This window comes from Schistocerca gregaria, chromosome 8 (assembly GCF_023897955.1).
Source record: "Schistocerca gregaria isolate iqSchGreg1 chromosome 8, iqSchGreg1.2, whole genome shotgun sequence".
Lineage (NCBI taxonomy): Eukaryota > Metazoa > Arthropoda > Insecta > Orthoptera > Acrididae > Schistocerca > Schistocerca gregaria.
In genome coordinates, this window is record NC_064927.1 from 126,383,900 (window position 1) to 126,407,059 (window position 23,160).

General features: G+C 38.9%; 1 protein-coding gene across 6 annotated transcripts in view; it reads left to right on the forward strand.

The window, feature by feature from the left end:
• Window positions 1-2,811, forward strand: part of LOC126284081 (PAX-interacting protein 1-like) — a 163,152-nt gene extending 160,341 nt beyond the window's left edge. For all 6 annotated transcript variants that reach the window (XM_049982720.1, XM_049982724.1, XM_049982722.1 and 3 more), the window contains one exon: window positions 602-2,811. In XM_049982720.1, the coding sequence (XP_049838677.1) occupies window positions 602-663 (62 nt within the window). In that variant the 3' untranslated portion in view covers window positions 664-2,811. The remainder of the gene's footprint in view (window positions 1-601) is intronic.
• Window positions 2,812-23,160: the final 20,349 nt, after the last annotated feature.

Below are 23,160 nucleotides of genomic sequence, written 5' to 3' on the forward strand. Positions count from 1 at the left end.
TGCTTGTTCATCTTTGCTTCAGTGAAACACATATCTTTACCAACCAAGTGCGCATAGCTCTCAATGTATGCACCTCAGGGCCCATATTTACTGGACTTGTTTTAATTATTTGTATCCACACTGTCTCCCCCCCCCCCCCCCCCAAAAAAAAGAGCTTGCAGTATAAAAGATGTGTTTCACAGTATCGGAGTTGAACAAGTGGCCATAGCCCCTGTTTACTAGACACTTTTTTTCTTGCATTGGTCCATACTAGTACCCCCTAAAGTTGGTCAGCCTACAGTCTGTACATGTATTCCACTGTTGGAGGTATGAGAACCATTTTCACTTAACTTTTGACTTGGTTGTTTTCAGACCAGTGTCCCTTACCTCATATTGATAGTTACCCTTATCCATCACCTCTGAAAGTTTCTACTATAATTGTGGAATCACACTAAATACTGAAATAAATGTGTTGCAGGCCGATGAAGGTGTTAAAAAAAAGGAGGCGTATATGCACAGTGCAACCAGCTTTTCATTTAGTTACATTAGAGAAACCACATGTCCAAGATTCTACAATGATTTGCTATTTTGCTATTTATTGCTTCTTTTCATTTGGTTCCAGAAGTGTACAATTCTGAGTGTGTTATGGGATCTATCATGAGGCAAGAGTTGATGTTCAGCTAAATGGAAACACACACAACGTCTGCCAATGTACTGAGAAAGTGACCTTATGAAGCAGAAAAAAAACCAATCAAAATATGTTATGTACTTCAGAGGCAAATCACAGGCTTTAAAAGGCATCATAAACAAGAGAGTAGGCACTTTTTTATATTGTACATGTTTTACTGTTTGCATAGCTTTAATGTTGAATCTTTTAAAGTTTATGTTGTAGCCTGTAAAGGGGTTATGTAACTGTTGAAAAATAATGTATTTTAGTATAGACACAGAGCTGTAGAGGGTAAGAATTATTGCTGTGTTTTAAATAGCATCTCCTCTATGGGATGTAGTCTGATGCAGTACCCATGCTAGTGTGTATAACTTTACAAAACTGTGATCTCAGTTTGAATTGAATTTCAATGAAAGATTGCAGTTTAACAGCAAAAGGGTGTCTATATTTTTGATTTGCAGAATTTACCTCCAATTTTACCAAAGAATAATTTAAAACATCCCATAGGTTGTGCTTATTTAATTAATGAAGAATTTAAGTAGTGAAGATTAATAATATATAGGACTCCAAGGGTCTCTTTCAATAATAGTCAGTTGCTTATTTGCGTAGATTGGAGACGAAAAGTCATTAACAAAACACTGTGCAATGTTCATGTATAAAGCTAAAGGATGATTCAGATTCAAAATGTGTGCAACACTTTTGATGAGGAAAAGCCATTAAATGAGATGCTCAACAGTGAAATACTTTTTATTCTCATAGGAGTTTACATTTCCAATCATCAGATGTCCATAATGCTTTCTGGAGGGACATTTTCTGTACTCTCTTTCAGTTGTATCCTTTTTTTCAACTACTATGTGGAGCACTGTAAAGTATGCCTTGTTATTGGACAGAAGACAGTCCAACAGTTTCAAAATTTTCTGCATTATTCTTTTTTCTTATGAGTCACTCTTTTCAATATGTGTTTTAAGACTGTTTTGTCTATATATGACATGTATTTTAGTTTGAAGACTGATTTTCTTTTGAAACATAAAACATTTTGTCAGCCACTTTGCAAAATGTTAGTACATTTCTAGTGTTGTTATTTACCTTATAATATTGTTGCTATTAAAAGTCTTGAATTTAAATTATCATGACAAAAATATTCTTATTTTAATATGACATAAATCATTTTTAAAATGTGACAAGAAGAGAGTCATTCTGTAAATGTTCGTGAATGCAATGAAAGTGACTGATAAACTCATGCAAAAACAAAGCTTTCAAGAAATCAGATTCCTGTGTCAATAGTATCTGTAACTCAGGTGTGACCACACAGCAGAGCAAACTTATCAAAGGGAAGAAGTTGTGAATCCTTTGTTAATTAAATTACCAGAGGAGGGTCTTAAATTGCTTTATTTATTTTTATACTGTGAAATAGGGAAATGGGACCAGTCTTAACTGTTTCATACTAACCACTACAGCAAGGGAAATATTAACTCTTTTCTTAATAAATTCAGTAAAACAAAGTGGGGAAGCATAGAACAATCAAACTTTAATTGCTACTGTCAGGTAAATTAGCTGACTAATAATGTTTGCAACTCTATCCTCCTAAATTGGTGTACTTAGCAGTTTGTCGAGCTAGAGCTATAGATGTTTGCGTACTAAAATGTGACACAGTTGCTGTCTGGCCATCAACCATTCACCTTTTGTATGTTCATACAAATTTACTATTTTGTACTTTTTTTTCATGAGCTGTGCTACTCAAACTGTACTCTTATGTAAATTTATGGTACCTGGTCTTCATACACATTTAACAGAAAAAACAGTGATGTGATAAAAAATTATTTAAAAGTGGAGATGGTTATCTCATACAAACTTTTTGAAAGTGATATCTATAGTACAGCACAAAAATGTAATCTCATGAACTTAATTCAGTGTGTTGTTGTGATAAGCAAGAATTGAAGACAGGAGTCACTTCTAGACATCTGTGTTAACTTATGAGGAGTGATCATTCCATGTACTTGAAAGAAGGATTTTCTAAGTAAAGGAAATTTGGTCCTATGGATTTCTGAATGCTGTAAAACTCGTGTGCCAGTCTGTAATGTTACTGTCCTTAATTTATTTGAAATATCTCTTTTGTACAATTGTTTGTTGTTTCTGGTGGCAGTTTAATAAAAATGTAAAGTGATCTTTTTTTTTTACAATTATTGCCGCGAAGTTGCAATAAACTTGTGAGGTTTCACTCCTGCATATGGTGACGATGTGCAACAGGAAATGCATGGCCAGTTGTAATGTGTTGACTTACAACCAGTTGCAAGGAAAAAGAAAGAGAGAGAAACTTGCAATTTTTATGTGGCAATGAAAAATTTTCAGGGGAATACAAGTAATAGAAGAGTAAAGATAACAAATGACCCTAAAGTAGAGACATCGAGTTGTCAAAACAAAATAGATGTTTGTTGACCTTTAGACAAATACTGCTTCAGAGCTAACAGAACACACAGACACTTGCACGGCTACAGTATCACAACCAACTATGTTGTGCAAACACTGCAGCGCTGCTAGTGCAAGATGTTTGTCAGTTGAAGTGGGTAAGAGGGAAAGGGTGGTAGGAGCTAGGAATGTGGCACAGATGAGCTCATTCTGCCGCAGGTGGGGGGGAGAGTGTAACCTACAGGACTGGGCTGGATGGAGGAGGGAGAACAGAGGAAGAGGGGGACTGTGTAGGGAAGAACATGACTGTAGGATGAGTGGAATGGGGATAGAAGTAAGGGTGGAAGTGAGTGTGGGCCAGAGGCTAGCAAACTGGGGGCAGGGGCTTTACAGGACTGAAGGATGGGTTGCAAGCTTATTTAAAATTAGTTATTAATACTTAAATTTGAAACTTGCACTTCATGTAACCAATTGTAATGTGTTGACTTGCAGTTGGTTTCAGAACAACATTGCAGTTTACTTTCTAAAAATTTGACCGTTGTGGGCCTTCCATTTTCAGTAGTAGTGTGAACATAATTTGAGTTGATTGAAGAGCTACAACTATGTGCCGCAGTGCTAGCCAAACTTGTAACACCACCATACTATCCCAGCAGGCTGGAGAATTAAGTTTCTCATCACCAATAATATGCTCTGTATTTTCTTCATATTGTTTAGCAACCAGCAGATATATTGAAACTCCACTAAGATACAGCTGTCAAAAAACATAAACTCTTTCACTGATATATTTTGTGCCTTCTCCCTTTCATTAGTTGCTTCAGCTTTCAGAACCAGTGATGATAATTTTTTCTCCTCTTAACAATTTTTGACTATTTGGAAAATGTTTATGTACTCTTAACTGACAAGTTCATTACTATGTTTAGTCCAGTTTTGAAGAAAAGACTACAAATAACACTATATCTCTCGAAGTTGTTAATTCATCATTTTTGATAGGTCACATATGTAATTGAATCAGTGAAGTCCAATATTTCACAAATTCAGATTTAAGTATTTTTGCATTCTCCATCTGTAGACATATGTATCTGTGTTGGGAATGTCATGAGTTTCTGCCTTTAAAGCCAAAAAAGTCACTGCCAAACTCTAAAGCAAATAAAATCATTGCCAAAATATTTAGTTTGTTCGAAAATGTCATGAGTCCAGGACTCATGACTTTTCATACTACATCTTCTCATCAGTTTTATTTAATATTTTTTAAATCACTGGAAGTAACCTACCGTTTATATCCCTGCATTAATAACAGTCAGACTTTACCAGTTCCGACTCATGATCTATTGCTGGCACCATATTGTAAGGCAAATCCTGTGTGGTGGTTGTCTAATCTTTCATTAATAGTGGCAATTTAATCAGAAAAGAGAGCATGGACTCATATGAAGAAGGTAACAGCTGTAACAAGAGGAAAGGTATACAGCATTATGGTAAATACAAACACATCTTAATAAAGAAGGCTAGATTATGAGGAGAAGTGTAAATTAACTACAAAGGACAAAACATTCCTTCAACTGCAACATGGAAAAATTCCATGTAAGTATGAATTTAAGAACTAAATTTGAATACATGTTTTGTATATGTATAGTAAAACTTAGAGCCAAAGTTTCCCTTGTTTATTCTAAACATTGCTTTCTTCTATTGCATTTGTAAGCTTCGATGTTTTGATGCCATTGATGAGATTGACAGGGTCCAGATCCTGGAAATGTTCAAGGAATTTGGGAGCAAGGATGCGCAAGATGGAAATTATGGAAATTATCTGCAGACACCAAAGGAAGGATAATCGAAAAAGCAGGGAGAAGAACTTCAAATAAATGTTCGAGTTCAGGGAAAGAGACTACTGCTATTTAAAACAGGGGTAAGAGCATGGGATGGAGAGTCAGGGCTATAAAAGGTGATGTTACTGATAATATAAAGGAACACATTGAATCATTCGAGGTAATAGTTACTTACTATACAATTGTAGTTAGAGGTCTGGCAGATCTCAAAAAGATGTTTGTGGTTACTGTGAGGAACTGAAAATTCAACTAAAAAGCTCTTACCTTTGTGATTCAGCTAAAGGAGTGATTGTTGCTGGGCAAATGGTTCATATTCAAAGGACCAAAAAGTTTTATAAAAAGATAAAAGCTGTACAGGAAAAGTGCAAGCAAAACGAAGATGTCGAAGGCGTATGTCTGGATTTTATGCAGAACGTACCACTTCCCTGCATTGAATATATTGAACTTATCCTACTTTCTGCCAATAAAAACAACTCATTCATCAGCTATCTTGAGGATAACAACATTGTTAAGAACTATAAGGACTGGTGACCAGATCATTTAAACACAATTTGTAGAGTTTAGAAACAATGGGAAAAGACAGTTCAGTGAAAGTCGACTTAAGTGTTTCACAGTACAATATGTTTAAGTATGGCAGCCACAACCCAGGAGTATTACTACCCGATCATTCATTGATGGACTGACTCAAAACTCCTTCAGACTTTTAAAGCCCCCTAGCAAATAACAGACTCCCAACAACCTTAACACATGTAGAGAAATGTGCAATAAACAAAGTTAAGATAAACAATATAAAAAAAACCAGGAACAATATATTCCAGAGGAGTACAAAAACTTTTATATTGATTTATCCACTCGGCCTACAACAGCTGAAGATGAAAAATATATGAAACCTACGGAAAGTGCTGCAACAATGCTTATCTGTAATGATGATCATGTTATTTGTAATTTGTGTTTATTAATAAATTTTCTCAAAATTCTATAGTTTTACTATTATTTATTTTAATTTGGTTCAAAAAGGTCGTGAGTCCAAGATATAAAAAAATTAATTTGGAGAAAATGAAAATAATAATTGATGATTTGAAGACGTAAATTTAATGGTTTCCAGGTACACCAGAGTATAAAAATCCAAGTACTTCATATCTTCTACCATTGAAGCATAAAACAGTTTTCTATGAATATCTCAAAATCATGTTTTATGGACTTAGGACCTTTTCATAATAACCGATTCAATTAATCTTTTTGTGGATATTGCAGGGGACATTCACTACTGTAGGTTTCATTGTGCCAGTTAGTTTAATTTTGTCTTGTATAAGTCACATCTCTATCTTCATCTGCCATTCATTAATGCCATACTGTTGCTCTTCAATGGGGTTTGCTATCTATCCCAGGTATGAAACAATGGAAACTCCAGATTGGAATATCTGCAATATTAGGAGAAGATAGATTGCTAGCCATAGTAAAGATGACACATTGATTTGCAGACAGGCACAGTGAAAAGACTGTTACACATTTAGCTTTCAGCTAAAGCCTTTTTCAGAAAAAAGACACATACAACACATTCATGCAAGCAAGCACACCTCATGCACACATGACCAGTTTGGAATGCTTTTCTGAAGTAGGCTTTGGCCAAAAGCTAAATGTGTAACAGTCTTTTTAATGTATTTGTACGCAAGTCAGTGTGCCTTCCTGCAGTGAACCTGCAGTCTGTCCTTTTTCTAATATTGTTCTCATCCCTGGAATGACTATTACAATAATTTAACTTCTTTGTGTGGCAAGATTTAACACTGCAGTAATTAACAAGTTCAGCATGATAAGTATATAGACATTAGTTGAATTAATCAGTTCATCACTGTAGCTCTTACTGTAGGATATCTAAACAGAGTCATCAGCCTGAACAGTTCCTATCACTGGAATTATAAAAAGAAACATCATGATTGTTTCTAAAAAATTACACACAAAATATCAAAAAGCTACAAAAATAGTTGTAACATTGCTGAACCATTGAATCAGTTTATTAATGTTTAGCTTTACTAAACCATATGCTTTCTTGTAATCATAAAATGGTATTTCAAATATGTATCACCAAGAATTCACTTCACAGTAATTGAAAATGAGGTTTTCAGTTGCATACAAACATTCATTGTATCATATACTTCCACCATGGTAATAGGACACTGGACTTCCTTACCCACAGTCCTGGGGACAGCATTTTTATTTACATAAGGTATTGCACTTCACCTTACTGGGTGTACCATGTGAGGGTGGCAACGTATCTATAAATTATCAGGGGAATTGAATGTATACAAAGCCAGGCAATTACGAACAAATCTGGAAATTCTGAGAGACTGGGGAGCTGAGTAGTTCATGTACTGAGTAATTTTGTTAAAAATCACTCGGAAGTTATGCTTGTTCATTCCTGAGGAAGGAGATGGCAGGTTGGGTGGAGGAGGTCAAAAAGAAAGGTCATATTACTCATAGTGAGGAGGACTCATCTGTTTTGCAACAACTGATTAGCTGGTGTATAATATGTATGTCCCTGTCATTCCTCTTTTATTTCCCCCAACTTATCTCCTGTCCTCTCTTAGAAATGAACTGTTCTGAAAGCTAGGATAGTGTATTTACTTTTACACGCATCTGTTGATAATACTGAAATTTTGCCTCACAAAGGTAACTACTAGCCAGCAATCCTGCTTCATAATTTCATGTTTTTTTCTACTCGGTTCCAGATATAATTTTATTCCCAGTGAGAACATTTACAACAAAAGTATTTGGGCTGTCACATAGAAAAATAAAAACTGAAATAAAAATATAATTCATTTAATATTGTTACTAGCACAACATGATCAACTTCAATAGTTACTTCTGCAATTCATGTCAGATCTGTAGTTATATCTGCATGCTGCCGAGAATGATGGCTGAAGTGAAATGAATGTACGGCATTATTGGCTGGAAGACCCCATCTGGAGCTGTTTGGCTGCTTGGTGCAAGTCTTTCTATTTGATGGCCCTTTGGTGAATTTTGTGTCGAAGATGAGATGAAACTATAGAGGCAACAAAAATACAGTCCCGAGCAAAGAAAATTTACATGCATGGGAATTGAAAGGTTCACTGTATATCATTGTAACTGATTGGGGCAGTATCAAATACTGTGCACTTCTTATCTGAGAGAGCAGGCTAAAAGTGTCCATGACAAGTTGTGTCAAATGTTTCCACTGCTACCTTTATGAATTCATTCTCTTGAGAAATACTGTCCTGGAGAATCATACCAGGATGTTTCCCGGTGGATGTGCACACCAATTAACAATGGACATTTGCTGCATTTTTTTTCTTTCCTTGCTTTCTCTCTGGGCCAAATTCTATTTTCCACAATTTTGCAAAGTAATCGGCTGCTAAATTGAAGGAAAACAGTCAACACCCTCTCCTAGAGATAAAAGCATTATATCCTCTTTTGTTTATGCTTGTGAAACACATTTCCGACCCAGTTAAACTTAAGTTTAACATGGAAAACAAACCTGTACTGTAAAGTAGCTTTGTTTCTTGCATATATAAAGCATTGAGGACAAAAAAAGTGGCGATGGGGCTGGGCTCAGGCCATGAAACTGCCCGTAAGTCTTATCATTTGTAACAGTTACTTAAAAAGTACATATAATTATTCCATTTATGTAGAGACCTGGAGGTAACAAAAAGTTTTGGATAGGTTTCATAATGGTAAGACAGATTTTGTCGCAGATTTTAATCTGCCAAACATTTCTAGAAACAGATATGGAATCTGGCCATAATTCATTGGTTGTGAACAGGAGAAATTGCAGAAAAGTGGGAAATTAAGGAGACTGGGCCTGGATGAATTGAATGCAATGGTTGACAGAAATGGGGAAGAAAGATGATAGAAGTCGAACAGGTAACTTTCAGGCATGGAATAGTGAAGGCAGCAGAGTAGAAAAAGGACAATCCCTTGTGGAAATCCTTGGATAACATACAAGATTTTGAAGTTAATTGCCGAAAGAACAAATTTAAAAATGCAGCAAATGAAGAGGGCAAACAGGAGTACAGGCATCTAAAAATGAGATGGCAGAACATGCAAAATGCCTAAATGGGTATTATTACAGGAGCAACACAGAGCAGTGGAATTTTGCAGGACTGTTAGAAAGATGCCACCTATAGAAAAATCAAAGAGATCTTTAGAGAAAATAGGAGCAGTTGTATGAATTTAGAATTGAGGTGATGAGGCAATACTAAGAAAAAGAAGGGAAATCTGGAAGGAGTATGTGGAAGAGCTATACAAGAGAAATGAACTCAAAGACAATATTCTAAAAATGGAAGAGGAAGTAAATGTAGATGATACTGCGAAAAGAATCTGACAGAAAACTGAAGGCTAAACAAGACCCTTGGGAGAGAGAGCCAGCCATGAAGAAAAATATAATATTTCTGATTCAAAGAGGATACGAATGTTACTGAACTATCAGTTTAGTAAGTTATTGTTGCAAATACTGACAGGAGTTATTTACAGAAGAATAGAAGAACTTCATAACTAACACATTGTTCAAGAATCATAAAAGAAGATTGTATACATGGAAGAAGCCTGGAGATACTGACAGGTTTCAGATAGATTATATAATGGTAAGACAGAGATTTAGGAACCAAGTTTTAAATTGTAAGACATTTCCAGGGGCAGATGTGGACTCTGACCACAATCTATTGGTTATGAACTGTAGATTAAAACTGCAAAAAGGTGGAAATTTATGGAGATGAGACCTGGATAAACTGACTAAACCAGAGGTTGTACAGAGTTTCAGGGAGAGCATAAGGGAACAATTGACAGGAATGGGGGAAAGAAATACAGTTGAAGAAGAATGGGTAGGTCTGAGGGATGAAGTGGTGAGGGTAGCAGAGGATCAAGTAGGTAAAAAGACGAGGACTAGTAGAAATCCTTGGGTAACAGAAGAAATATTGAATTTAATTGATTGTAGAAGAAAATACAAAAATGCAATAAATGAAGCAGGCAAAAAGGAATTCAAACGTCTCAAAAGTAAGATCGACAGGAAGTGCAAAATGGCTAAGCAGGGATGGCTAGAGGTCAAATGTAAGGATGTAGAAGCTTATCTCACTAGGGGTAAGATAGATACTGCCTACAGGAAAATTAAAGAGACCTTTGGAGAAAAGACAACCACTTGTATGAATATCAAGAGCTCCGATGGAAATCCAGTTCTAAGCAAAGAAGGGAAAGCAGAAATGTGGAAGGAGTATATAGAGGTAACAATTTGTCCATTTTATTTGGACTGTTGAGCTCCGTGGCCGTGGATAATGATATTTCACTGAAAAAATACGGCAACCAGCCACTTTTTAATGCGTTTTTTATTTATGCCAATAATTTGCCAGCTGAAGATGGGTGCAAACCCGAAATGCATATTGGCGTAAATAAAAAAACGCATTAAAAAGTGGCTGGTTGCCGTATATTTTTTCAGTGAAGTATATAAAGGGTCTATACAAGGGCTATGTACTTGAGGACAATATTAAGGGAATGGAAGAGGATGTAGATGAAGATGAAATGGGAGATATGATACTGTGTGAAGAGTTTGACAGAGCACTGAAAGACCTTAGTCGAAACAAATGTCCAGGAGTAGACAACATTTCATTAGAACTACTGACACCCTTCGGAGAGCCAGTCTTGACAAAACTCTACCATCTGGTGAGCAAGATGTATGACACGGGCGAAATACCCTCAGACTTCAGGAAGAATATAATTATTCCAATCCCAGGTGTTGACAGATGTGAAAATTACCGAACTATCAGTTTAATAAGTTACGACTGCAAAATACTTACTCAAATTCTTTACAGACAAATGGAAAAACTAGTAGAAGCCGACCTCGGGGAAGATCAGTTTGGATTCCGTAGAAATATCGGCACACGTGAGGCAATACTGACCCTACGACTTATCTTAGAAGCTAGATTAAGGAAAGGCAAACCTACGTTCCTAGCATTTGTAGACTTAGAGAAAGCTTTTGAGAATGTTGACTGGAATACTCTCTTTCAAATTCTGAAGGTGGCAGGGGTAAAATACAGGGAGCGAAAAGCTATTTACAATTTGCACAGAAACCAGATGGCAGTTATAAGAGTCGAGGGGCATGAAAGGGAAGCAGTGGTTGGGAAGGGAGTGAGACAGGGTTGTAGCCTCTCCCCGATGTTATTCAATCTGTATATTGAGCAAGCAGTGAAGGAAACAAAAAAAATTGGAATAGGTATTAAAATCCATGGAGAAGAAATAAAAAAGTTGAGGTTTGCCGATGACATTGTAATTATGTCAGACACAGCAAAGGATTTGGAAGAGCAGTTGAACGGAATGGATAGTGTCTTGCAAGGAGGATATAAGATGAACATTAATAAAAGCAAAACAAGGATAATGGAATATAGTCTAATTAAATCGGGTAGTGCTGAGGGAATTAGATTAGGAAATGAGAGACTTAAAGCAGTAAAGGAGTTTTGCTATTTGGGAAGCAAAATAACTGATGATGGTCGAAGTAGAAAGGATATAAAATGTAGACTGGCAATGGCAAGGAAAGCATTTCTGAAGAAGAGAAATTTGTTAACATCGAGTATAGGTTTAAGTGTCAGGAAGTCGTTTCTGAAAGTATTTGTATTGTGTGTAGCCATGTATGGAAGTGAAACATGGATGATAAATAGTTTGGACAAGAAGAGAATAGAAGCTTTCGAAATGTGGTGCTACAGAAGAATGCTGAAGATTAGATGGGTAGATCACATAACTAATGAGGAAGTATTGAATAGGATTGGGGAGAAGAGGAGTTTGTGGCACAACTTGACTAGAAGAAGGGACCGGTTGGTAGGACCTGTTCTCAGGCATCAAGGGATCACCAGTTTAATACTGGAAGACAGCGTGGAGGGTAAAAATCGTAGAGAGAGACCAAGAGATGAATACACTAAGCAGATTCAGAAGGATGTAGGTTGCAGTAGGTACTGGGGGATGAAGAAGCTTGCACAGGATAGAGTAGCATGGAGAGCTGCATCAAACCAGTCTCAGGACTGAAGACCACAACAACAGAAGAACTTTTAGAGACTGGCAGAAAGAAGCATGTTGTATTATGTCTTCATTGAATCATTAGCTAGATCATGGTGGCCCCCACTGAGCTGCATAATCTACTAGTTGGAGCCATCAGTGTGAAGCCAACAGAATCAAGTTATGGTTCAGGCTTCGTGCGTGATCTGCCAGGACGAGGCTGTTCAGCAGTCATCACTGTCTGACATACCAGCCTGTCTTCAAGGGTCTTGGGTTCGGGCTGGTGTGCTTGTACACATTGTGGGATTGCCGGAGTACAACAGCTGTCTGGCCTTGTGCTGGCTGAGCTGACGGGGTACCTGGTCAGTCAGGATGTTGAGATCTTAGGCGCTATTGTGCTGCCTGAGCATTTCGCACTGAGGATGTCACGCATTGCCTGAAGACACAGGCAGCTACCATTGTATTCCTGTATGGACTTAACCAGTCAATAAATAGAGTACCAAGTTCATTTACACCTAATTCAACACCTGCCACAGTACAGGAGAACCCATCCTGTACCCAGCACTGAAGTCTGAAGCGACTGTGCTGCAACAGACTGAACACTTATTATAATTTCTAACAACAAAAGAGTATTACAAGATTTTGAAACAATAGCTTCTGTATAAATCGTTCCAGCTACCACTTCCATTGCTTCCAAGTATAATCAGTTTTGTCCAGAATTACAAATCTATCAGTACCGTATTTTACTATAATGTCTTAGAACATATTTAATCAGTAATTCACTTGCAAAGTGCAATATTTTCCTGTTCAAGATGTAAGCCTGTTGTGTTCCAGAAATAAATAAATAAACAAATAAAAATGCAGCCTGGTGGACAAACTGGATAGCAAATTTAATTGACTTTCACATACTATTGGTAGCTGAACTGTGTCTCTGGGGATTATATCATTTGAAACAAACAACTAACTATGTTTACTCTCACTTTATTTATGTCAAGATGCATTTGAAGGTCAGTCAGTAGAGCACGCCCATGAAAGGCAAAGATTCTAGTTTCAGATCCCAATCTGGCACACAGTTTTAACATGACAAAGATTCAAAAGGCGGAAGGCTCAGAATACAATGGAAGCCGAAAGACGGTTAATATTATAATCAGTGATTTTGGTAATATTATTGGCATGTGAAGAGAAGGAGAAACTATCGGCCAAATGCGAATGCTCTGTGGTGCATCACTGCATTTGTGAACCTGAACTCTTGTAAGTACGTGTGTCGTGAGCATGGGTTGTGATCCATTTCAGTGCTTCTTATTTTCCAACTTAACTCGTCTAGGTTGGACATTCAACTTTGCAGATATGCAGGGTAGATTGCCCAATACCCAGCATGATAACCAATTATGTGGAGGGGGTCACCAGGTAACCGTGCTGTGGTGGACCCCTGGCTACGGAGGATGGAGGGAACATCCTATTGATGCCTGAGCTGTTACCTCCTTGTATCTTCTGAGGAATAGGTGCTGTCTGCTTAGAGACTCTGGGCAGTGGCTATCAAGCTAGGTGGCCATTGTTATGGCTGGGTGATATCCATGGGGGGAACCAACATTTGGAGTAGACAGCATCATGGCAGATACCTCAAGCAGTGAAAAGATCAAATATATCTTCCAGCAGCTGTGAGGATCTGACAGTCTCTTCAGATAGACCTGAATGGTACAGTGCAGATTATTACAACCTTAACAACTTTTTTCTTTGGCTGTGCCATAGGAGGAAAGCGAAATCAAGCAAACTGCAGAAACTTATTGCCCTTGATTCCTGGTTTGCACCTCTACTGACGGAGGGTCATTTTTATCTACTAACTTGAAGGTTGTTATCAACAAAACAAAAATGTGTTTGGAGAAATCTCTTCCCTTGGTAAATTATGAAGTGGTTCCATCTTAATTAAAACGGCAAATACCACCCAATCCTGAGGATTATTGATGTACCTGTTACAATGAAACCAAAAGAAGCACAGGACTTAGTACAGGGATTTATATTTCATTGGAATTTACGTATAAACCTGGAACAGCAAGGTGTCCACTTCATATGCTTTATACATCAGTGCCTCTTCCCCAGACAATAAGGCTGATTCCACAGCAATCATCATCACTTCTGAGGGGGTTCATTTCATAAAAAAGTCAACATCATAATCTTCCAGTGTGATATGGAGCCGTATTTCCTACACCCAATGCATTGTGCTTTAAATGTCAGTGGTTTGGGCATACATTTCCCTATTGTATGATGAACCCAATTTATGGTCAGCCATTTCATGGAAGTTCACCATTTGAGCAACACCATTCTGAGTTAACTGCGGAGATGATCATCTTCCCTGATCTCCAAAGTGAGCTACACTGATTAACGAATGTAAAATGAAAGAAATTAATCTGGAAAAGTATGATGATCTCATCCCAGTGGATGCAACTTCATGACAGTACCTCGAATACTTTCTCCTTACATTTACTGACCATCAGCCTCTGGTAATCACCCAAGTAAATTAGGTCATGCGAGAGAGAAGCCCTTCCCTCCTGTGGTTTGTGCAGTGCCATCTTCAGGGATCTCAACTCCCTGTGCCCAGCCAGAGAAACAACATCCTCCTCGAATGAGATTTTCACTCTGCAAAGAAGTGTGTGCTGATATGAAACTTCCTGACAGATTAAAACTGTGTGCCGGGCCGAGACTCGAACTTGGGACCTTCGCGTTTCGCGGGCAAGTGCTCTACCATCTGAGCTACCAAAGCACATCTCACGCCCTGTCCTCACAGCTTTACTTCTGCCAGTATCTCGTCTCCTATCTTCCAAATTTCACAGAAGCCCTCCTGAAAACCTTGCAGTACTAGCACTCCTAGAAGAAGGGATATTGCGGAGACATGGCTTAGCCCCAGCCTGTGGGTTGTTTCCAAAATGAGATTTTCACTCTGCAGCAGTGTGTGCACTTATATGAAACTTCCTGGCAGATTAAAACTGTGCGCTGGACCGAGACTTGAACTAGGGATCTTTCTGCCAGGAGTGCTAGTTCTGCAAGGTTCACGGGAGAGCTTCTGTGACGTTTGGAAGGTAGGAGATGAGATACCAGCAGAAGTAAAGCTGTGAGGATGGGGAATAAGTTGTGGTTGGGTAGCTCAGATGGTAGAGCACTTGCTCACAAAAGGCAAAGGTCTCGAGTTAAGAGTCTCGGTCCAGCGCACAGTTTTAATCTGCCAGGAAGTTTTCAACATCCTCCTCCATTGCCTAGCAGTGACAGAGATCGCTTAGGGATCCTTTCCTCACAAATCTACAGGCAAGTGACCCAACAACATCCAGTGGGTGAAGGCACTAGGTCTCAGGACTGCTCACTCCTCTTCTGGATAAGTTGTCACTGGAGTCTTAATCCTCTGATATAGTTAAAAGAGAAAAAGAAGAAATCACAAGAGAAGGCCGCTTTGATGACCTAGAGATGCGAGATCCTCCCGCATCATTAGACCGCAGACCTATATTTGTCATTGTTGTTCCACTCTCATTGTTAACAGAAAGTGCTCCTGGGGAGTCGCATGTCCCTGTGGCCCTTCACACCTATCCAGGGTGATCTTAACGTGGTAATTCGATAGAACTGCAATGTACATTACTGCTGCCTGCCAGAACTACAACTAATACTCTTCTGTTCTGTGATTTGTATTGCTTTCCAATAAACATAGGTCACTGATCACCTTCCCCATCCCTTAGAGTTTACTGTGCTCTGTATCAAAATCATACTGGTCCTGAGAGAGCATCTGTTAATAGTGGGGTCTGTTCTTTACTTTGCACAGATGTTGTCAGTGAGTAGATTTTTCTTGGTATCACGCTGGAAGAATAGCAGTGTGAGTGCAGATGACTCACGATCTCCACTTGAAATGTTTATTCACCTCCCAGGCAGGATATTTTAAGTACCTTGAGATGGCCACCTCAGTCTGATAGTTCTTCCCTTATTCTCTTGGTTGGGAATTTCAACACAACCATGTGGGACCTACCACTTCATCTGGTGGTAGGTTGCATCCTGACTAGCCAACTATTTTCTAAGTGTGAACCGTCTCATTAATTGCACCCTTTCACATTTTAGTGCTACCCAAGGCACGATGTTGGCTGTCGACCGTACAATCTGTTCTCACTATCTTATGGCTATGCTGTAAAGGTCACTATATGACAATCTTTTTCACAGTAATCACGCTCCAGTAATCTTATCACTTCTTGATGGACAACCTGCCACTTTAAACTCTCTAAAGGGCCCACTAGCAGTTATATACCTCTGCTGTCACCTTCATCCACTCCCCATCAGACTGTATTGACAAATTTGTTAGAGACGTTTCTAATGTGATCGCGTATGTCTCTGGACAAGCAACAGCTATTTATGACCATCAAAAGGCCCTGATCTCAAATGATATCCTTTGCAGACTGCCCTCATCACTTTTAAGCGCATACAGACTGCTCATGTCACTTTTAAGCACCTCTGAGTAAAGGTCTGCTACCTACAACAAGTAATTAAGCCTGGGAACACTGTGTCTCCTCCTTGGGAAAATATGCCTCTTCATCCAAGTTGTGGGCCAAGCCATGTAGTCTACTCGGCCGCTAAAGGTCGATAACTGTTCTGGGCATCGTCCTTAATGATGTCTTCTTCTGTGCCCTCTCCTTTTGGGGAGCAGATAGCTTTACTCTACCTCACATTTACAAGGCCTTGTCTCATCCTGACTGGACTCTGGGCACCAGATGTATGGTTCTACAGCACGTTGGGCTGTGAAATTATTGGACCCATTACATCACTGTGAGGTAACACTGACCACTGCACTTCTCAGACTAGTCCTGTTGACAGTCTCCTCACAGGAGCAGGAATATTACCTCTCCAGTTCGAATGACGCGAACTCTTATTCTCTTAGGCAATCACTATACAACAATTTCTTAACCATCCGGCTCATCGGACTCGTCTTCCATACTACTTGTATCAGTCCCAGTATGCTTGCCCTTGGGTGGATTTCCCAGTTGAAATGTGCCTCATGACTCTGCCGGGACCAATGGCTACTTCCTTACAGTGTAGCCTCCTTGTATTCCTATGCACTCCTCTTTCGTTAGATTCCAGACCATGAGTTGGTACAAATCTATTTCAAGAACCTAAAGTTCCAGTTGCCCCCATATCCTTTCGGTATATGTTCCTCTCAGTTCTTCAGGATGTTACTCTTATTTACATTGACCACTCTAAAACCATGGATAGGACAGGATACACTTTATCGTCTCTTGTGAGTCAGGAACCACATTTGTCGCTGGGAGCATGTAGTGTTATTACAGTGGAGCTGAAATCAGTTAAAGTGTCCTGATTTATTAAAGAGGCCCCCATATACTGTGTTTTAATTATTTACTCAGTGAGAAATCTGTGAGACACTGATCTATGTTACTCCTGTTATTCTGTGAAATGTGCTATCCATGGTGATCTCTCTAACCTTAGTCATACTACCTGCTCAGTCGTCTTTGTCTGTGTGCTAGGTCATGTTGGAATGAACTGGCTGACAGCTTGGCTAGAGAAGCAATTACTGCCTAACATTCACTTTATCAGTCCAGGCACAGATAAGAGTTGCACTTACTTGGAACTGGAAAAATATCTGATGCATTACTGCCCCCTCTTATAAATGCTGCACTATCAAGGAGACTGGGACTACATGGCGTTCCTCATTAGTTTCTTCCAGGGGGAATCCACTATCCTACATCACCTTCACTTTTGTCGTATCAGGTTAATCCATAGTTTTATCTTATTAATTTGCCACCCTCATGTTGTAGAGCCTTATGTATAGTAGTTCACAACCTAATTAAATGCCTTCTCCTGCTGACTTTTCGATGTCAATCACAGTCTTCCTGATTCTTTACCTCTGTTACTGATTGATAATGTATAGATAGTTGAACTGCCTTTTCATTTCGTTTGAGAAAATGGTTTGGATTCTCAGATCTAATGTTTTAATCTGCTATCAGTCTAGGGTTGGGTTTGGGGTGTGTCTGACCACATACTACACCTGCGGGTCCATCAACACTACCTCCTACACCAGCCACTCTGGTCATCCCTCTTTTACTTGTTTTTTTTTTATTATTTTTAGATGAGATTAGCCCTTTTTTCTGCCATATCCTATTTTACTTTTTTTATGAGTGCCCTTTGTATAATATCTTAATGAAGGCAAGACTTTAAGGATTCCTTATCCTTGATACTAGCTGGTAAGGAAACTAGTTGTACAGGTCTCTATGTTTCCTTTGAGAAGGTGGGTGCTATTCCCATATTTACCAGATTAGGGGTCGGACAGCTGTGAGAAGGACATCTTCCACTACAAGCCGAGGGTCCACACAGCTATGCCCAACCAATGTACTGACCTGATTATTTCCCTCACCTTATTTTGCCACTGATGGTGCTATTGGTGTTAATTATGTTTTATTCTTTTCACTTTTAAAATTACAGATCTCCTCTTCATCCCAGCTAGAAGCAATTATTTATTCCATTATTGTCTTGCTCCTTCACCGAGTTGGAGAGTCAGATATGGGCAAGGTGCCTTTCACTGCAGATGAGTCCCGGAGGCCTACATTGGCTGTAGCCTGTAGACCGGTGCCAATCCCAAATACTTTTACCTCTCATTCAGTTATTTCTTGTCTCTGACATCAATATTGTTTTCAGTCCCAAATACTTTTACCTCTCATTCAGTTATTTCTTGTCTCTGACATCAATATTGTTTTCAATCATAATTCAGTCAAATTTCTGTTATATGTCATTGAGTACAGATTAAATAAAGACATTAAAAGAGGGACTGGTGTCCTAACTGTTTACTCCCTTAACCTCTCCTTCTCCAACTAACCAAAATACACCTTACAGGAATATGGTTAAAAGATTTTCTTATGACAGACATTGTCTGCATACTAAAGATACCAAATGTAAGGGTCATGGAACTATGCAACTGGACAAAAACAGGAGATCTTGCACTAAAATCATGTAACACTGTCTCTAGTCTGAGCAATGATCTCAGTCGGCAAGAAAGAGAGTTCACAGATTGCTTTACTTATGCCTTGTCTAGCAGAAGCAATCTACTGATGATAGATCGTCCTGAGATACCAAACTGAAATGACATGATTGCTATGTTTCACCTGCTGTTCTATATAGTCAGTCATCTATTAGATTAAGATCATGTGACTGAGTGGACCAGTCGAGGTGGGACAGCGTGCTTAAAGGTTTGTCAAACCAGGGATTTTTACATGCAGACCGTGTAACAAATAGCCTGTTGTAATCTTGCTAGATAGAAGTATTCATAGCCATCATATAGATTTGGAAGATGCAATACATGGTCACCAAGATTGTTGAAACAAACGTCTTGATTCAGGCTGATAGTAACCCGAATGAACGAACCCAAGTCATGGTATAAACACCAGACCACTTCTGCCCTCACAATCTCCAGCATAAATTACGAGAGGCATTCAGTAAGTAATGCAACACTTTTTTTCTCAAAGCAATTTGTTTTTATTCAGGATTCCTAAACACCATATTATTCCCCACTCCTTTGAGTACAAAATCCCATATTTCGACATAATCTCCATTCAATGTGATGGTCTTACACCGCTTTACTGTGAAGACCTGTATGCCAACATGATAGCACTCTACTGGTCGATGTTGGAGCCAACATCTTGCTGCATCATTAACCTCCACATCACCCACATACTGCTTGCAGCAGAGTGCTTCCTTCATTGCACCAAACAGATGAAAGTCACAAGGTGAAAGATCTGGGCAGTAGGATGGAAGAACAGTCCAGTGAAGTATTGTGAGCTCCTCTTGGATGTGCAGACATGAGGCTGTGCGTTGTCATGGAGGAAAAGTGCATTTGCATTTTTGTCTCAATGAATGTGCTTAAGGCATATCTGCAATTTCCTGAGGGTATCTCAGTATACTTCATACTTGATCATTATACCACAGGGTGTATACGACCTTGGAGATCTCATTCTTGAGAAAACCAGGAATTTTTTAGAATAACATGTTGCCGGACATAACACACTGTAACAATGCAATCGCTGAAGCTCAGTTGTTTAGTGGTGTTGATTGTGCAGAGGCCTATTTGCAAATTCCGCCCATGTTGGGTGTTATTTATGAAAACCCATGGTAACAACACCTTTTTGAGCTGTTTCAAAATAGATTTAAGGTCTTCTGATTGAGAAACTTTGCACGAATGTGGCAGCATTTTATGCACTAAGTATTAGTATTATAGGGTGTGCCATTTTCTCCTATTACATGCACAATATTCTCATATTTTCACCAACAGCTGAGGTGGAGATTTGTCGGTGTTTGCAAGAATTCAGCATAATAGTTAATCCTGATTAGTGTGTGTCCTAGAAGTGCCCTTCTAGCATATGTAGTTTCTTTGGTCAGGCTGGCACTGCTGCTGGGAATGCTCAAGGCAGAACCGAATATTCCCATTTTTTATCAGTGACATCTTCTGGGTCTGGCAAGGCAGCAGGAACTGTTCAATGCATTGCTCGTGAAAACACAGGACCCGTAATTGGAAAGTACATTAATCTCTAGCAAGCAAAGCCACATTTCTCACAGTCAAGTGTTGTTTAGAACAAGTGACACAACTGGCTCATCCATGAATTAATGCTCCATTGGCCATCATCGTGGATGCAAACCACCTCATCCACGGACCCAACGATATTTTCACGTGCATATTTCCGCTTATTTGCGGGTTCACCACTTTATTGAGCTCCTCAGTATCCATGTAATTAATTTCTACAAATACTGTTTCAGGAAAACTATAACTTTATTTGCAAAAGGCCTAATCAGTTCCACACAAGGAGCGAAGTGTTGAAGAAACGAAGAAAACGAATGTAACAGATTACAAACAACATCTTCTTTCACGGGCGAAACAACAACATGTACTGTGCACTGAGTTTGGTGATGGCTAGTCCCTCATCATAAACCATTCTGTCAGTTACTTGTATAAGATTATTTCCTTCTGTTGCCAGGAAAACTTTCCAGTAGGGCTTACTTACACTGAGTTTTCGCTATATAATTACATGTGCTTAACCAGTAATTTTTTAAATATATTTATGACACTTCACATGTTGTTAAAACAGTGTCAGTTATAAGACAGTCCACTAACCATTTACAGTTAATGATCGGTTCAGCTGGTCCAGAGATTCCACTTTATTCTATGTAAATAAAGCGCACACCATTATGGAGCGACCACCAACTTGGACAGTGTTGTTGACGACTTGGATCCACGGCTTTGTGGGGTCAGCACCACTCTCAAATCCTATGATCAGCTCTTACAAACTAGAATCGGGTCTCGTCTCTCCAGGCCACAGTTTTTTAGTCGTCTATTGTCCAACGGATTGGTCACGAGCCTAGGAGAGCCGCTGTAGGGGATGTCGTGCTGTTAGCAAAGGCACTCGCGTCGGTCATCTGTTGCCATATCCCATTAACGTCTAATTTCATCGCCCTGTCTTGATGGATACTTTCGCCGTACGTCCCACATTCATTTCTGCTGTTATTTCATGTAGAATTGCTTATCTGCAGCAATGACAACTACGCAAACGCCACTGTTCTCAGCCTTTAAATGACGGGCGTCGGACACTGCGTTTTCCGTGGTGAGAGGTAATGCCTGAAATTTGGTATTCTCAGCACACTCTTGACAGTGTGAATCCCGGAATATTGGATTCCCAAACTATTTCGGAAATGGCAAGTCCCATGCATCTAGCTCTAACTGCCATTCCACGTTCAAAGTCTGCTAATTATCGTCGTTCGGCCATAATCACGTGGGAAATCCTTTCACTGGAATCACCTGAATACAAATGACGGCTCCGCCAATGCGCTGTCCTTTTATGCCTTGTGTATGCGATGCTATCACCTTCTGTATATGTGCATTTCCTTATCCCATGACTTTAGCCGCCGCAGTGTATACTGAAGTCACAGTTTTACATACTCTTTGCGTTTGTGTCTCCTATTTGAGAACGGCATTAACATATTATGCTCCTTTCTAGGTTTGGCTGTTTATTATTAAGTCTTCAAAAAACCGTAAAAGTAAAAATCTGTTGTAGCTCAAAACACCTACCAATACTTCCTTACACAAAGAGTGGTTCATACTGCTAAATGCGAAGTGAAACTCCATATACCGGCATCGGACCCCAATCTTGTTATATTGTGACTGGAGCTGTGGAATTACGTGCAGAAGGAAGGGAGGGATTTGACTGAAGTCAGTTTTCGTAATAAAGTTTTTACTGGAGCACCTAACAGCCAATAGTACACACACGAAGGTGTCTTTTGTAGTAGAGATGAAACTGGGTGACCCTACACGTCTAGCCCAGTGGAGAAGCAGCGTGAAACCCCAAATTAATGTGAAATAACAGACAATTAAATAAAAATGGCGAAAGATATCTTGTTTGCGAGGAAAATTACTTTTTTGTGATTTTATACTATACAATACTGTCTTGCCCAGTTCTTAGTGTGCGGACTATGTTGTACTATTTCATATGATGACGCCTTAATACTGTCAAAAGGACTATGGTGCTATCTCGAGTCAATAAAATACAATACAATACAGAACAAAGACGAAAAGACTCATACACTTTGAATAAGCGTTAAAGTTGGTTACTATGCTTTAAGAAGCCCTTTCACGTTCAATAATATTGTCAAACCACCGCTATACTGAACGTCTGAGGACTCGCAATGACATATTGTCAATATTAAAAACACTGATGAGCGATATTGATGACCCTCAAAATATTCTCAATACTGTCAATATCCTCCATTCATATGTGGACAGAGCTTCATGAACCATCCACAGTATGTTAGTGTGCACTATTTATGTTTTCAGTTCGCTTTTGGGCGTATCGCACCTCAGATTCAATTCTCCAAAGTTGACTTTTAACACAAAACAATTGTAATAATTCTACACAAGCATAAACATTGTATGCAAGACTACAACTTTAGGATAATCAACGGAAGATTCTCTATAACTCGGTATGCTGTATTAATTTAGAAAGATAGTATAGGTTCGAGAATTACATAGCAGTTCGAAAAAACCCTTTACATTTCGAAAAATGCATCGCATACCTGCAGTGACTAGTAAAAAGTATGTGAAGTACATGTCGATTTCACCAATTATAACAAGTCGTTAAAGATGTTTTACGATAATTGTCTGAACTTATCTTTCCCATACAGTTACGATTGCTTCACAGGTTTCCATAGTATTTTACTAATTGTGTTTGCTGATATTACAGAACTAAAGTTTGGAGCATTCTGATG